General features: G+C 39.8%; 1 protein-coding gene across 2 annotated transcripts; it reads left to right on the forward strand.

Moving 5' to 3' along the window:
- Positions 1–5624: 5624 nt before the first annotated feature.
- eloa (elongin A) lies at positions 5625–16244 on the forward strand. Of its 2 annotated transcripts, none has more exons than XM_070921660.1 (12): positions 5625–5696; positions 8321–8377; positions 8991–9103; positions 9641–10275; positions 12199–12524; positions 12673–12784; positions 13399–13551; positions 13938–14035; positions 14449–14629; positions 15022–15154; positions 15814–15959; positions 16072–16244. In XM_070921660.1, exons 1-12 carry the CDS (start codon positions 5625–5627, stop codon positions 16131–16133), a joined length of 2088 nt encoding a protein of 695 aa, XP_070777761.1. In that variant the 3' UTR covers positions 16134–16244. The 2 variants fall into 2 exon arrangements, with proteins under 2 accessions (XP_070777761.1, XP_070777762.1); XM_070921661.1 differs by lacking the exon at positions 5625–5696 and adding an exon at positions 7435–7548.
- The last annotated feature ends 53 nt before the right edge of the window (positions 16245–16297 follow it).

Raw genomic sequence — 16297 nt, forward strand, 5'->3', positions numbered from 1 at the left:
GCATGGCTGTAGCCTCTTAGTCTGGTTTAGTATTTAACTTGGATTTGACATTTTATGGTCATTAATGTGCTTTAAAAGTGTCTTGAGCTTAATACCCTTGAAACAGCTTCAGATACCAAAGATTAGTGGCTGATCTTCCTCTTCAATAACCTCATCTGGTGGCCATTTTTAATAATACTGACAATGCTAATGATGCTGTAGTAATGAATGCCAGCCCAGTTGTAACTTTAGTTGTGAACTTCTATCCTCCCACTTTTCCACCCCTCCTCATTCGCTGTGTGTCTGAACTTGGCTCTTTTTAAATAGCACCCATTGGCTCGCTGGCCAACGGCCTCCACACATGGACAGACCGGGGGGGAAGGAGACCGGATCGTACAGGAAGCAGCAGCTGTTGTCGTGTCATATGAAGAGGAGGGGCTCACAGTTACAGACCGTAGAGGCTATTTGGGATGTTGCAATCACCCCTTAAACAGTTGAAACAGCAAATTAAGAGAGAAGAGGAACGGCAGCCTGTTGATGATCCAGGACGCTTCGGCATGAGAGACACTCCTCAAGAGTTTGAATCGGGAGGTTTGTGTTATTTGTCAGCAGCCAAGAGTTTCTGTGAATGTGACCCTCTCCGTCTAATGATCACAGAGGCACAGAGCCATTAAAAACATACGGGGAGGTGATAAAGTCAGTGTCAGGGCCAACAAGGTCGAAGATTAAAACGATATCTTAATAAGATCTTAATAAGCACGTTCTGTAGATTTTGTCTTATGAGAAATTAAAGTATTCCTGATACCTTACTCACAAAAAGAACAACGTCTTTCCACATATTTTCTGCTTTTTCACAGGAATATTCCCCAAAACTCCAGCATGTCAGTGTCTCGTAGTTTTACAGGAAATCCAGAAACTTCTATTGATGATTTTAATAATAAGTATTAGCTAATGAGTGGTGGAAGAAGTATTCAGAAGTAAAAGTACACTTACCACAGTGTAACAATACTCCAGTGGTTCCCAACCGAGGGGTCGGGGCCCTCATGAGGGGAAAAGTAGAATAAATAAAGTTCTGATACACAAATTTGTTTTCATATTTTGGACTTTTCTCTCAGCTTTGTTTTCTGTGAATTATTGGATGTTGCACGTTTTAGCTTCAAACTGTTATTTAAATGAAACGATCTGAGAGGTTTTGAGGGGAAATCAGTCTTTGTTGAGATCATTATTAATCATAAATAATAGACTGAAACATGACAAGGAAAACAACAAGACACTGATTTATTGTAAAAGGCCATTTCAGCCAGAAAGGTTGTGATTTAACCTTTAACTTTTAGAAAGTTATCATTTGTTTAAGTAAAATCTTAATCTGTTAAGTAAAGAATCAGAATCAGAGCGACTGTAACGGGCTGCATGCACAGCCGACGCATGCACACTAACTAATACATGTTGTGGAGTAAAAAGTCCAATATTTCCCTCTGAAATGTAGTATAGTGGAAGTAGTATAAAATGGAATTACTCAAGTAAAGTTCCTCAAAAGTATACTTGAGCAAATGTACTCATAACTCTCCACCACAAATGATTCTGTGGCATGAAAATAATCTTTGCTCTGCAGAGATCAGCCTTCAGAAATATCTGGGACCAAGGTTAACGCAGGGAGCAGCTGCTGTCATCCACCATACTGGGAACCAGACTTTACCCCCCACCCCCCCGCCCAACCACCACCATCATCATCATCACTGACAAATATACTGTAACTAACAACAGCATCTCCTTTCAAAACAACAGCACCGCGGCCTCAATGACAACCTGAGGATTAAATTCAGGCTCTTGAAGCTTTTGAAGATCATTTTTACACCTTTGTACTGTTACAAACACCACCGACATATAATTTGAATGCTAAGCAAGGGTAGCTTAGCGTCTTTTAATCAATGCACACAGCTGAATCTTAAAGATATTAATGTAAACATCCAGAAATAGAGCTCAGTTTGAATCGCTGCCAGCGTCTTGACCCAGATGTTCGATCACGACACACGTTCTGCAGGGAAACATCAGCTTCAGCCTGCAGCTCCTTGTTAGTAATAGACATTTATTTACATCATTAAATTACTCAACCCAGTCAACTCTTCTTTTCTTTTTAACTTTACTAACATTAAATGTCGTCTCCTCAGTAATACTCAGTGTTGTGTTGTGGAGATGAGAGTTTGTTAACAGCATTAACGGAGAATAATTGAGAAGTAATTACAGATTACTTTGTATTTGTCGGGTGGTGATGTGTTTGGGTCTGAATTCAAACTGAAAAATAAACTAAAAGAAAAGGAGAAGTTTGGTAATCTAAGCACCTGGGGCCCTGCTTTGGTCCTGGCATTTTATTTTTAGACATAGACTCCAGTGTACTCGTGTGTGAATATAAAGCTTTGCATCTGACGTTAAATGAAGCGTCGTGATGCTTTTGTCAGAGCTGTGTTTTTAAGGAGTTTTTGCAGAGGACACAACACACTGTGTCCTTCCAACATAAATGACATAACTGATGGGTTTCACACGAGAGAGCTGCCCAGTACAACCACATTCTCATGATCCTGATTCATGATGAGTGTCTTTCTTCTTCTGGTTTGATTTTTATTAACAAAACGCACCGATGCTCAATTCAACACACTGCTTATGATGGCTAATGCTAGCTAATGTTAGCAAACTTTGGGTATAGCTGTATTTTTTAAGTTTGGACAGAGCCAGATAGGCTGTTTCCAGTCTTTGTGCTAAGCTAAGCTAATTGCCTCCCGGCTCTGGCTCCATACTTAATGTACAACCATGAGATTTATATCAATCTTCTCCTCTAACTCTCGCTAATAAAGCGAACGAGTGCGTTTCCCAAAATGCCGAACTATTCCTTTTGAACCTGCAAGGGGGCAGTGTAACAAGCTGTGAACACAAAGAAACACACCAGCCTGCGTGCCTCTCCACCACCTCCATCACTCTGTGGTTGTAGCTGGATTCCTTTGCGTATCTCATGAGGGTATTTATATCTGCTGACCAACACAACGTGTGTGTGTGTGTGTGTGTGTGTGTGTGTTGGAAAGAGAAGGACTGACACCCCCTGCAGTGGAGTAATATCCCAACGGCAACTGCTTCACATTGTTTCCACTCAGCAGTTAAATATATATATTAGTATAAATTGCTAATTAATACGATGACATCATTAGACATATCATTTGATATGCGGTTTCCAGTGGTGGAAGAAGTACTCATATTTTAGTAAAAGTAAAAATACTCCCTTAGAAATAAAAGTCTTACAGTCAAGATTTGAGTTAAGTAAAAATATTACAGTAAAATGTACTAAAAGCATCAAAAGTAAAAGAGTCTCATAATATCATGTATTATTTGAATATTATTACTGAAGCATTATCACTTTTTAATGCTACAGCTGGTGGAGCTGGCGCTAATATTAAGTACTTTATATACTGGCAAATCTATAGCTGTCCTATTATATAAATTGATCACGTGTACCTGCAGCTGTCAGATAAATGTAGTGGAGTAGAAGTATAAAGTAGCATGAAAGGGAAACACTCAAGTAAAGTACAAGTACCTCAGAATTGTACTTTATAGCCTACAGTATTTGACAGACAGAAAGATTTGAAGAGTTTTCATTTGTGCTTTGGTTCCTTTAACTTACAAACTCTTCTTGACTCAACAATCTGTAAAATGAAATGTATTTTACCTCGTTCTCCCTCCTGGTTCCTGCTCTTCTTCCCTTCCTTTTGCTTTCTCAGCTTCTCTCTTTGGGCTCTCTTTAACGTTCTTTCTTTTTCTTTGTTGTTGTTCTCCAACAGGTTCCTCTTTGCTTCGTCCCTCCGTCCTCTGCCAGTCTGCAAGAGTGCTGTGTGTGTGTGTGTGTATGTGTGTGTGTGTGTGTGTTGCTATCAGAGGGGAATCAGGGTCCCAACCAAAGCTGTGACGTATGAGTTAACCCCCCCCCCCCCAAAAAAAGTCCCACCACGCCTCCTTGAGCCTTGAGCTCACATCAGCGCCTCTTCTTTCCAGCTCCAACATCCACCTCTATTTCCAAATACAGGCACCCCTCGTCGCCCTCCCCTCCAAAAATATCCCATAAGAGGCCGGCTCTCCTCTCATCAGACCCCGCCTCACCCACCCACCCCTCTGCCTCACCCACCCACCCCTCCGCCTCTCATGGACTTTGGGCTTCAGGTTTTAGATTTGGTTTCAGTCTCGTGTTTCTGCTTCCTTTATTTGACTGTTAATCTCACACAATATTGATCCTTTACTCAAGTAAAATTACTAAAACCACACTGTGAAAACACTCCACTACAAGTAAGCGTCTTGTATTGTTATTGGATTATTGTTATTGATTCATTAAATTGGTGCATTTTAACTACTTCACATACTGTTGGGCAGTTTAATCTATGGAAATGCATCATATTAAGACCTAATGAGATGGCTGTTTGTAAATCTTAATCTGAAAAAATAGTAAAAGACAAATGTAGTTCAATATTTCCCTCTGAAATGTAGTGGAGTAGAAGTATAGTAGTAGCATAAAATAGAAATACTCAGGTACAAGTATCTGCACCACAGTCATTTGATTCACTGTTCACGTTTGTTTGTAATGTGTAATGTTGTGAGTCGACTTTTACGTCGTTACAGGATCTTTCTTGTTGTTCCGCTGGCATATGTTTTCGTATGTTTTTAAAATGAATCCTGGTGAAAATTGGTGCAGTCTATGTGCTGCTTTCAGTACACAAAAGAGAGAAAAACGTAGATAAACACAACAAACTGTCTATGTTGATAAGCAAGCAGTGGTTTCCTGATTGCTAGGAAACGACATGTCATTTCTAGTAAATCAGTGATTTGATGTGCTGTTTCTTGGCAATAAAACAACTAAAATATTCTTCTCACACATTTTATAACTTTACTTTAGTTATACTGCAGGAAACAAGTCCTTACAAGTCTTACCCATGTAGGAGATTCATAGATACATAGATTTTGGCCATTTTTTTTCCCAAGGTAGCAGGTTATAAATTAAATTTTACTTGAGCTATCAGTTTGTTTTTGTTTCATTTGGGTGATTTAATGTGAATATTTATACTTTTTGGTGGTAGTCTGTACTGATGGAATTTTGTTTTTAAAGATTTGTTGTTTAATTGTTCAATGTTTTTTTTAGAAGGGAGCTGGAAGCAACTGTTCTCACTTTAAAATATTATGTTGTGCTGAAATGAATGAATGAAAAATTCAACTCTGTGGGAATCTTGTCGTTGTTTCCATGAAAGCGGATACAACGTTACCAGGTTACACAGTAAATTTTACTACACGCTAATTCAGCGTTTTCACTGACGTCAAACTAACAGGTGTTCCGTGCGTGGCGCCGTCAGCTGTGCTGTGACGTAGTTCCGTCTGTCACGACTGTTATCTTAATGTACAAACTTCATGTTTCTCCCCGTTACTCTGAACAATGTAATTATTAGTGTACTTATTGATGCTGATGCTTTTCAAACATAATATTATTATTTTTAAACGGCTGTAAAACGCTTCAGTCTCGCAGCAGCGGTCACTAAACAAGCGGAACCTCTGCTTTTTTTCACTTTCTCTGTTCAGTCAGGATGAAGTAGCTTCCGGGCGACAGGGTACCAGCAGTAAACATGGCGGAGGAACTGCTGGAAACAGTGGATAGACTTCAGTCCCGGCTCCTGGAGAATCCAGAGCCTCGAAAGGTAACGACTGTACAGGTCGAGAAAGACCGATTTGGGGTTTAGCACCGACCATCTCCCGAAATGCGACGGTTTGTCTGTGGTGCCCGTAACGAAGCCGCGGCCACGGCAGTTCTGCGAAAGTCGCAACCGATTTTTAAATGCTGCGTTTGAGGGCCGCTGTCGGGCTCCGTTTTCTGATGAACAAAAGAGCATTAATTTGATTTTTTTTAAAAAAAATAATAGTTCTAAAACAAGAGCAGCAGATGAAGGCGTCCTGCATTCAAGTAAAAGTACAAAATTATTAGCATCAAAATATACTTAAAGTACCAAAAAGTAAAAGTACACATTATGCAGAATGACCCATTTCAGAAAAATGTATATTATTGGATTTTATGTTTATATGTGTACATCACTTTAATGTTGCAGCTGGTAAAGATGAGGCTAATTTAATTATTTGATATACTGCTGGGTAGTTTGTGTATTTATCCCCTGTTTTATCTTAATCCATGATAATACTGCAAAATGTATTTATTGATTATATTTTTTATTATTAATTTTAATCTGCAAAGTAAATAGTAACTTAACTTATTAAATGCAGTAGGTAAAAAGTAAAAAATACTATGCCTCTGAAATGTAGTGGAGTAGAAGTATAAAGTAGCAGAAAATAGAAATACTTAAGGAAAGCTCAACATTTTACATAAGTGCATTACTTTCCACCATGAAAAACAGTATTAGTTTTCTGTTGTGGTTGTTTTATTTAACACATTTTTGCTTGTTTGGTAAATATTATGCATGTGCGCTCATCTTCCAAATTTTCCGTTTATTAAATGTTTTGCAGAACAGTAAATTTACAAACAACAAGGCAGTACACATATTATTGCAGATCAATGGGATATGTTTGAGTAGAAAAACGCTCAAAAATACCATCAAGTGTAGAGAACATCAAATTTAATGACAGTTTGTGAATGATGCATTTGTGTATATCAGTACATTTTCCAGATTCTCCTTCATCACCAGTCCATACATTATATATACATGTGATTGGAGCTCACTAGACATTTTACTTACATTTGCTAAATTAAGTTCTTTAAAATTAATAGTTTAGAAGGATCCATATCAAGACAGTACTTTGTTGACTAGGTTTGGACATGAACATTAATCCTTACAATTTCAGCATTTCCGACAGCATGTGAAGGCATCATGTGAAACGTCACGATAATTAAGGGGTTTTAACTAGTTATAACGTACTTCTTTAACCGAGGCTATTAGCTAATACTAACACCTGACAGCTTGGTATAATAACTGCTCATTGATACTCTATCAATTATTAAAATAATAGCGTCAACCGCAACGTAATTTATCATTTAACGAAACTCGGGGCCAGAGTAGCCGTTAGCCATCAAGCTAACCATTACGTTAGTGCGGAAAGTACTGACAGTTACAGCGACTCCAGGCCTCTAATGGTGAACTGATTTAGCGCATATCAATATATACCGCAGTTGCACATCACTGCTCTGGGATCTGCTCTTAAAATGTTGAAAATGAATAGCGGATAAATGATTATTAACAATGTCCGACCTCCCCTTTGTTTACTTTCTCTGCTGATATGTAACCTGTATCTGCCCCCCAAAACAAAGCAGTCGTGATGTGTGTGATAGGTTTGATTAACAGAAGCCATGTTCCGGTTTAAAGAAGTAATAATTGTAGTATAAATAATGAAATCTGATCTCAGTGATTTTACTACAGCCCTGCCCTGTTAGGCCACGACATCGTTCAGTCTCCATGACGCAGGGCTGTGAAATGTTTTCCAGTGTGATTCAGCCTGTTTAATTGAACAATTAGAAGGTCAGGAATAGAGCTCCTCCACCACCAGGTATACATTTTTAATACAAAAATAATGTGAGCAAAGGCGGTCCTCATTTGAGAATATCTTCATGTGAATCATCCTGAAGGGAGAACAAGTGGTTGAGATTATGTTCAGATATGTTAATATATATATTTGATTACTTCATTTTAGCATATTCACACAAAAGCCAGCATAAAGATTTGTTTTTAATAATGATATGATGATGATCGATTATTATTGTCATTTTTTATATTTATTTATTTTCATTTTCTAAAGGCCTAGGTTGTCACTTTTAATGTATTCCTTGTACCTAATCATGAGCACTGCTGTGTTGCTTCTTCTGCTGTTTCCAAGTCCAAATAGGAGAGGACAATATAAATAAAATCCTTTCTCACTGTAATTTTGTACCACAATGTCAATATATATCGTATTATATTGTAGTTAGTTATTTAATTGACCTAAATATTGCAATGTAAACAAACTAAATATTTAGTTCCAAACAATATTCCATGTACACAATTCAACACATAGATAAAATTATATTTAAAGTACATTTTCTAATAAATCTATTGAGAAAGTTTGACATTAAAATAATCTTAAGTCAAGGTTCACTTGCTAGCTTTTTTACGTTGCTATCAACCCCATATCTTGCTCTAAATTAGCAGGTGGAGAGTTAGCTCTGCTGTTGTGACGTGACCTAACCATTGAACTTGTGTGCTAACAGGTATATATATAGTATATGTATACTCTTACATGAGTAAATGATGATGTTACTACATTTTTTCTCTTGTTTTTCCAGCTACTAAAGACTTTCAAAAGACTGGGGGAACTTCCCATGACTGTGGACATACTGGTGGTAAGGATTTGTTCACATCCTCTTGATTACCAAACTAGAGTGTCGGCCAATAAAAAGACGAATATAATGCTGCAGCAGTGAAAGTGTTTAAGCTCCAGTGGCCTGCTTGGACCTCAGAGTCAGACAGATGAGATCAGTAGATAACCAGTTTGGGAAGCTGCTCTTTAGCATTTAATCCTCGACTACTCCAATAAATTATAAGATATAACACAGTGGTAGTGGTGTGCAGCTCCCAGCAGTGAAGTGGAGCTTTGCTGGGAACACAAAATGCCTTCCTTCCTCAGTCACTCAGTCCGGTGCAATTTATTTGAATTATCAGCACAGCCTCAACATGTTTCTGACCAATCAGATCACTCAGCTGAAGCTGCCAAAGATATGATAACCGCTGTAAAAGTAAAATTCACTCTGCAGCTCACAGACGAACACATATAGACAAAAATATAAGAGGATGTCAGACACTTCTCGTGACATCTACCCACAGTAAGACTTTTAGAGAGATTTCATTAACTTTGCCTTGTGGTGTTGGATTAAATAAGTAAATCTGGGCTTAAATGATTGAAGAAAGAGAGTGATCAGTGTCCATGTTTTCATTTTTGTTTTTGTTCTCTCGAAGGAAACTGGAGTCGGGAAGACTGTGAATTCTTTTAGGAAACATCAAGTAGCTGGAGAGGTGGCAAAAAGCCTCGTAGCCAAATGGAAGAAACTGGTTCCTCAGTCTGCAGACAGGTATGTCCTGCGTATTTGTGCCTAGACATGCAAACAGTAGTAACAAGTGCTTTAGCTCCCGTGTATGTCCCTGTATACTGTATGTCTCTGTTCCTGCAATTCTATACAATGGAGATGTTCAACCAATCTTAAATTAGGAGCCCCTTGAAATAAAGCAATCTCTACATGTGACTCATCGTTACCAGTTTGTCTGTTGCAGGAGTCTTAAACTCAAATTGAGTGGAGGCCAAGTTGTTCTCTCCTTTTTGAGCACATAGTGGAAAAATATCCCTTCTTTTCTAATAAATAAACTCAAATTACGTTCAACTGTTTTGAGTCACATGCTGCTGAGATGCTGTTCCTGAGGACAGACAGGATACAACAGGAAGTAGTCGCATTAAACTCCAGGAAAATTTTTTATATACCACGGTACAATTCCACTGAAAGAACAATAACACAAGACAATAATATTGATTTCTCTGCCAGACATTTTACTAATACATCAAGTTTGTGTTGAAGTTCTGCGGTTGAGTCAAACACTTCGTCTTTCTACCTCAGACCCACCAACAGCCACGTCAAAGAGGCATCGCGGTCGCACACACACTCTCGAGGCCCAGAGGCAGCTGGTGGAGGAGGCCACAGACGCACCCGGGAGCCCTCCCCTGAGGAAGAGCCCTCCTACATTGAAGAGGAGGAAGAAGAGGAGGAAGAGGAGGAGGTGAGGGGCTATCACACGAACTACTCACCCTCACCTCCTCAACACGCGCAGTACAGCCCTCCACAGCGAGGAGGCTACCAGTCGGACGAGTACGAGAGCCCGGAGCCTGAGCTGGAGCCTGAGCCTGAGCTGGAGCCTGAGCCTGAGCCGGAGCCTGAGCCTGAGCCTGAGCCAGAGCCTAGTCCCCCTCCACCTCGCAAAGAGGTCCGCCACGCCAAACCAAACAAAGAACCCAACAAAAACCATCACCACGGTTCCCACAGCGACAGAAACAGCGACAGAAACAGGGACAGAGACGAGGAAAGGCGGCAGCGCCACGCACAGATGAGTAGCGATCGCGGAGGAGGAGAAGGAGGTGAAGGAAAGAAACGCAGCGTAGACCGAGAGAGTCCAGTACAAAAGTCTGCAAAGCACAGCAGGAAGTCCACCACACATGAGGGCAAGAGGGAAGAGAAGAAGAAAGGAGGAGATGACGGTGAGTGTGTTTGTGTTTGATGGAAGAGGTTCACTGTGACACTTCTGCCAGAGATACCTCTGTGATATCAACTGTTTAGAGCAAGAGACATCTTCCTGTTTGTTTTCTGAGCACAGACCCCCCCCCCTCCCTCTTACCACTGTTAGAATAAATATATAAATAGGTATAGATCAGACTCTATATATTCTATATATATTTAATATTAAAAGAGTACTCCAGCCATCAAAGCATCATACTCTTACAACATTGTCGGACACACGATGGACAGCTTTAAAAAAGGATCAAAATCAATGCAGCAGAATAAGAGATACCGTTTTGTTTTTTTTATTCAATACATTCTTCTTTCTTGCCAAAACCTGGCTCCTACATTACCCACAATGCCATTCGACCGGCAGACCCAACTGACGCTGACTCATCACTATCAGTTTCAAATTGAAAAAAAAAATGGCCTTCACTTTCATCTTTTTCTCAACAAAAACCTAAAACAAAACGTTGCGTCAAAACCTTGAATCTAAATAACAATTTCTTCCTGTTGTACGGTAAACATTGATGTCTCATAATCTAATCGGGTATAGGCCACGAGATGGAGTGACACATCATTGTGTCTTCTTAAAGCTGATGATAAATAAAGCTGGACTCTAACACAATAGAAAGGATGAGTTACTAAGCAGAGAGCAGTTACTTCCCAGTGTGTTTATGTTTGGGAAGCAGAGATCAGTTAATTACAGTTTGCTTGCAGCAAAGGTCTCTGATAGATTAGACCATTTTACTGTGAAGACTTTACGCTGGTTTTTAAGCTCCGGAGCTGCAATTGCAAATACAAAGTTCACATTTCTTCTACTTTTAATCAGTATAGAAGCCAAAATAATGATTATGTGTTTATTAGATGATTAGTTGTGCAGCTCTGTGTACCAGAAAATATGTCTCTGTTTTATCAGCTCATGAAATGTGGCCACAACAGAGAGCGACATCCTGTACTGAGATACTGTAGATACAACGTGTTTGTTAGTAACTCTGCTGGCAGGAAGCGACAAACCAGAATTTATAAGCAAAATGCAAAGTTTCCTAAACAACAGTGAGTTATACACATAAACATTTAGATGTTTTAATACTGTGAATTGATTACAAAGCATCCCAAACAGCCTGTTGTGGAAGAAGTACTCAGATACTTTACTTGAGTAAAAGTAGTAATACTACAGTGTAAAAGTACTCCTTCACAAGTAAAAGTCCTTCATTCAAAATCTTACTAACATAAAAGTACAACAGTATTAGCATCAAAATATACTAGTACCAAAAGTAAAAGTACTCGTTATGCAGAATGGCTCATTTCACAGTCATATATTATATTACTGGATTGTAAATATTGATGCATTCATGTGTTCATCACTTTAATGTTGCAGCTGATAGAAGAGGGGCGAATTATAATTTATATACTGCTGGGTAGCTTAACCTATAATAATATATTTGTATTAACTACTAAATCTGTAAAGTAACTGAAGATATCAAATAAATGTAGTGGAGTAAAAAGTACAGTATTTGTCTATATGTAGTGGAGTTGATGTATAAAGTAGAATTCAATGGAAAAACTCTACACAGTACAGTACATTAAATGTGCTTTCCAATACTGCAAACAGTGTATGTTTGTGTTGCTTAAAGTGAAGCTGAAACAGTTATTGTAGTCGATTAATCAATTAGTCAATCAACAGAAAATAAAAGAAAATAATACAAATTTTGCATTTTAATAATTCAAATGGTTTTTCAAGCAAAAATGTCAAACATTTGTTGGTTCCAGGTTTTTTGAATGTGAAGATTTCCTGCTTTTCTTTGTCACGTGATAATAAACTGAATATCTGTGGGTTTTGATCCTGATTTCCCATGATTCACTGCTTCCTCTGACTTTTCCATTTGCCTCTGCGTTTCCAGGGCGACCGCGGGCGAAGGACTCTCCGTCCAAGGAGGAGGACGAATCCTTCGAGACTCCCACCATGTCCTTCGAGTCTTTTCTCACATACGACGCCCCGTCTGTCAAGAAGAAGAAGAAGCAGCCATCATCATCATCATCCTCGTCACACAGTCGACCGGCTCACTCCACGTCGTCTTCCCATCGTACACGCGCCTCCCCTCCGCCGCCTGCACCCTCCTCTTCCTCCTCTTCCTCTAAAGTGAGCAAGGCTAACGGCACTCAGAGTACCAAGAGGCCACATTCAGGCTCCAGTTCGGCTGCAGCGACACCAGAAAAACGCAAGAGGGTAAGAACCGCAGCAGAGAAGCAGCTTTAACTCGTTGTGCGATTTGACTGCTCTTCTCTGCCAGCTAACTCTTCATCTGTTATATGTAAAAGTTTGAAAAGTTATTTGCAGATCCCGCCTGCGGATGTTAACCTCACGTTGTTTGCAGGTGGTTGAGGCTGTTCCGACTCTTCCTGAAATCCCTCTGCCAGTGATCCAACCCAATTACAGACCTCTGCCCTCCATCGACGTCACACCGCTGTCCCCTCAGAGACGGAAAGGTAAGGCCCTCACCTGGACCGTAATTCATTATTATTATCATCGTCATCATTATTAAGGTGTCATGTTATCATTTTACACATTTCACATTTCAAAGCAAGATGTACTTAAAAACTCACAAAATTAGTTATGCAAATGTGGTCTAAACTAATGACAGCTCCAAGAAAATGTCCACGTTAATAAAGAAACAAGTGTGTCATAGCAAAGCGTTTGCACTACAGGTCCAAAACCCTCCCTCTCTCCTGTCTTACTGACAATGCTTTAGTCATCTATGAATGTCAGTGGAGCTGAACAGATGATTTGATATGACTGAACATTCATGAAAAATGCCGTAAAAGTCAGTTGGTCATTTCAGTGATGAATATTTTGTACGTCTCAACACTGTAACTGAAACAGTTATACTGTAAACCTCAGAGGCTCCTGACTCGTTCAGACTCACTTGAACATAATTTGGTTGTCAAATACCAAAACGTTGGCGTGACATGTACGAACAACAGTGTTTTTGCATCAATGTAAATTCTGATCGAGTTGTTGTTAAACTGTTCTGTTCCCCTCTGCCTCCAGCCCGGCTCTGTGTCTGACTTCCCTCTCGCTTTTCTCCCTTCTTTACTTTCAGTTCCTGTCTGCAACGACGAGGAGGACGCCGGCTTCACAGGGAAGCGATTCAACTCCAAGATGGTGGTCTACTCAGGATCGAAGACCTCTTACTTGCCCAGGATGATGACTTTGTATGAGCAGTGCATCCGTGTGCTGCAGAACAACATTGATTGTGAGTGGAGCGGCTGTTTGTTCTTTTATGTTCACATCATGAGCAACAATCTACAAAACACTGAGTCTCCCAGCAGATGGCACTAGAGCACTCATAGATGTATACCATAAAATCAGCACTAAAATGTATTTATAACGTTTTTTTATTCTGCATTAAATATTACGCTGAGGAATTTCATGTCAAGTGGAGAAAAAGAGGGGCGGGGCTCACCACAAAGTATAAAACATAAACAGAAATCCTACACAAACAACGGGCAAATGTTTGAGAGTCAATGTGTACTCCTCTGTGGTCACTTCTCACCCCACCCGGCTGTTATCCCAAGGTGTGTAAAACAATTGAACACTACTGCACAGATGTGACTGTTGGGTGTCTCTGTGCTCTTTCAGCCATCGCTGAGGTGGGAGGAGTGCCCTTTGAGATCCTGGAGCCGGTGCTGGAGCGATGTACACCAGAGCAGCTGTATCGCATCGAGCAGAGCAACCAGGTAACACACACTTGTGTGTCTTTCTATACTTGTGAGGACTCTCATGACTTAATGCTAGCCCCCAGTCCCGCTAACTTTAACCATTACAACGAAATGCTTCTGTAGATTTTCTAAAGAGGTCAAAACTCCAGCAACAGTTGTAGAATTAAGATATAAACTCTATTGTGAGACCAACGTGTTTCGGCTTGTGGGCTTCATCAGGGTCGTCCAAATGAAATCCCTTAAAAATAATCTTTTCAAAAGTGCTTGTGTCTACAGCCAGCACAGTACTTCATGGTGCTGTTGTCCCTGATCAGGTGTGACTCACAGTAGATGTATACATTAGTTTGTATACCAACAAAAATCTGGAGGAAAAAGCACAAGTACAAAGTGTAGGAAACCTGGAAAGACTGATGTTTTCCCTCCTCCTTCAGTGGTTTACTGAGGAATCTGACGACCTGTGGATGCGTCACTGTCAGCGGGACTTTAAGCGGGAGTCTCCTCAGGAGTACGAGTCGTGGAGGGAGATGTATCTGAGGCTGCACGACGAGCGCGAAGAGCGACTGAGGCTGCTCACCCAGAACATCTCGTCTGCGCATGCCAACAAGCCAAAAGGTTGGAGAAACTTTAACTGACTGATGCTTTGAATCTGAAATAACTCCTTTGTGATGTTTATGGTGACAACCTGCTGCAGGAGTCACTTTTTAATGAGTGGTGGAATGTAACTAAGTACATTCACAGTACAACTCAAGTACTGTACTTAAATACAAATGTGAGGTACTGCTTTTTATTTTCATGCCACTTTCAATGCAGGACCTTTACATCTGACAGTATTTTTATAGTGTGGTACTCGTACTTTCACTTTAGTGAAGCATCTGAATACGTCCTCCAACACTGCTTTTTGTTTTATGTTAATCAGCACTTGGAAGTGGCATAAATAAATTCAATGTCACAGACTGGTGTTGAATGTTTATTCATGAAGGTCTTTGTTGTGTTTGTCCTGGCAGGGCGGCAGGTTAAGATGGCGTTTGTGAATTCTGTCGCCAAGCCGCCGCGTGACGTCCGCCGCCGACAGGAGAGGTTCGGCACCTCTAGTGGTTTGTCCACAGCCGCCTCCACCACAGCTGCAGCTCCCATCAAGTCAGTATCACATCCAGCAAATTGTTTTAGGTTTATGATTTGAAATTGGTGATGAAGTTACATCGTTGAGATGCACAAGGTTTTTGCAGGCTGTTAATTATTATGCATTTTGTCTCAGACCTTCATGAAATACTTGGTCATTATGTGAACCTAAATTTTTCAATGGGTGTCCGACTGTCCTATCTACCAGATTTACTTACTGTTTACATACATTTTGAAAAATAAACGTATTTTCCTAATTTTATGAATGTTATATGTTGTCTCCAATTTCACCAATATTGCTGACACAAGCGGACTTCAAGATAGATATCCACCTCCTGTTAATTAATGACATTCAAACTCATTCTGGACAAATATATGTGCATATTTAAATCAGTCTTTAAACACAATAATTTGATGAAGACAACATTTTAAAATGCATACAATACCTAATTAATTAGCCATGCATTTAAAACATTAAATATTCATGTTCATAAAAAGGTTATTTTTCTATTACTATTTCAAGATGTCACTTCACCCTCTGGGAAAGTGTGAAAAATATTTTCTGATATTTTATAGATAAAATGATGAATCAATTAATTGAGTCCATCACTTAGTTTGTTTTATTTTATTTTTTCACCACAGTCACGGTCCCTTTTGTCACTTCCTGTGTCTTTCAGAATAAGACCAGCTACCACAGACTACTCTGGTGAATCGAGCCGCTCCTCTTCCTCCCAACAAGACCCTCCTCCCAGCTCGTCTCGCTCCTCAGCACCAGGTGGAGGAGGAGGAGGACATGTCGCCCGTGACAAGCCACAGGTCAAAAGTAAGTGTGTGTGTTAACGGTCCTGAGCCAGAGTTTAGGATCATAAAGTAACCAGAATTGTGTTTAGAGTTCTTTTAAATCTCACAACCTTTTTGTTCTCGTCCTCTGGCAGAAATCGCCCCCATGATGGCCAAAACTATCAAAGCTTTCAAGAACAGATTCTCCCGCCGATAGTGTGAAAGAGACTGAATGTATTTTATGAATTCCAACTGTTGTTTTTAATTTAAGTTTAGCAAAGTTTTACTGGAAACCCCTTCATCCTTACACACACACACACACACACACACACACCATCATCTTTACCCACCAAACATCAAATGACTTTTCAGTATTGGTGG

Source organism: Enoplosus armatus, chromosome 16 (genome assembly GCF_043641665.1).
Source record: "Enoplosus armatus isolate fEnoArm2 chromosome 16, fEnoArm2.hap1, whole genome shotgun sequence".
NCBI lineage: Eukaryota > Metazoa > Chordata > Actinopteri > Centrarchiformes > Enoplosidae > Enoplosus > Enoplosus armatus.

Bases quoted from the DNA above. Each gene is read 5' to 3' on its own strand.
- eloa (XM_070921660.1), top strand. From the start codon at position 5,625: ATGGCGGAGGAACTGCTGGAAACAGTGGATAGACTTCAGTCCCGGCTC. The intron at 9,104-9,640 runs GTATGTCCTGCG...TTTCTACCTCAG, and splicing joins GTTCCTCAGTCTGCAGACAG to ACCCACCAACAGCCACGTCA. The intron at 15,960-16,071 runs GTAAGTGTGTGT...GTCCTCTGGCAG, and splicing joins TGACAAGCCACAGGTCAAAA to AAATCGCCCCCATGATGGCC.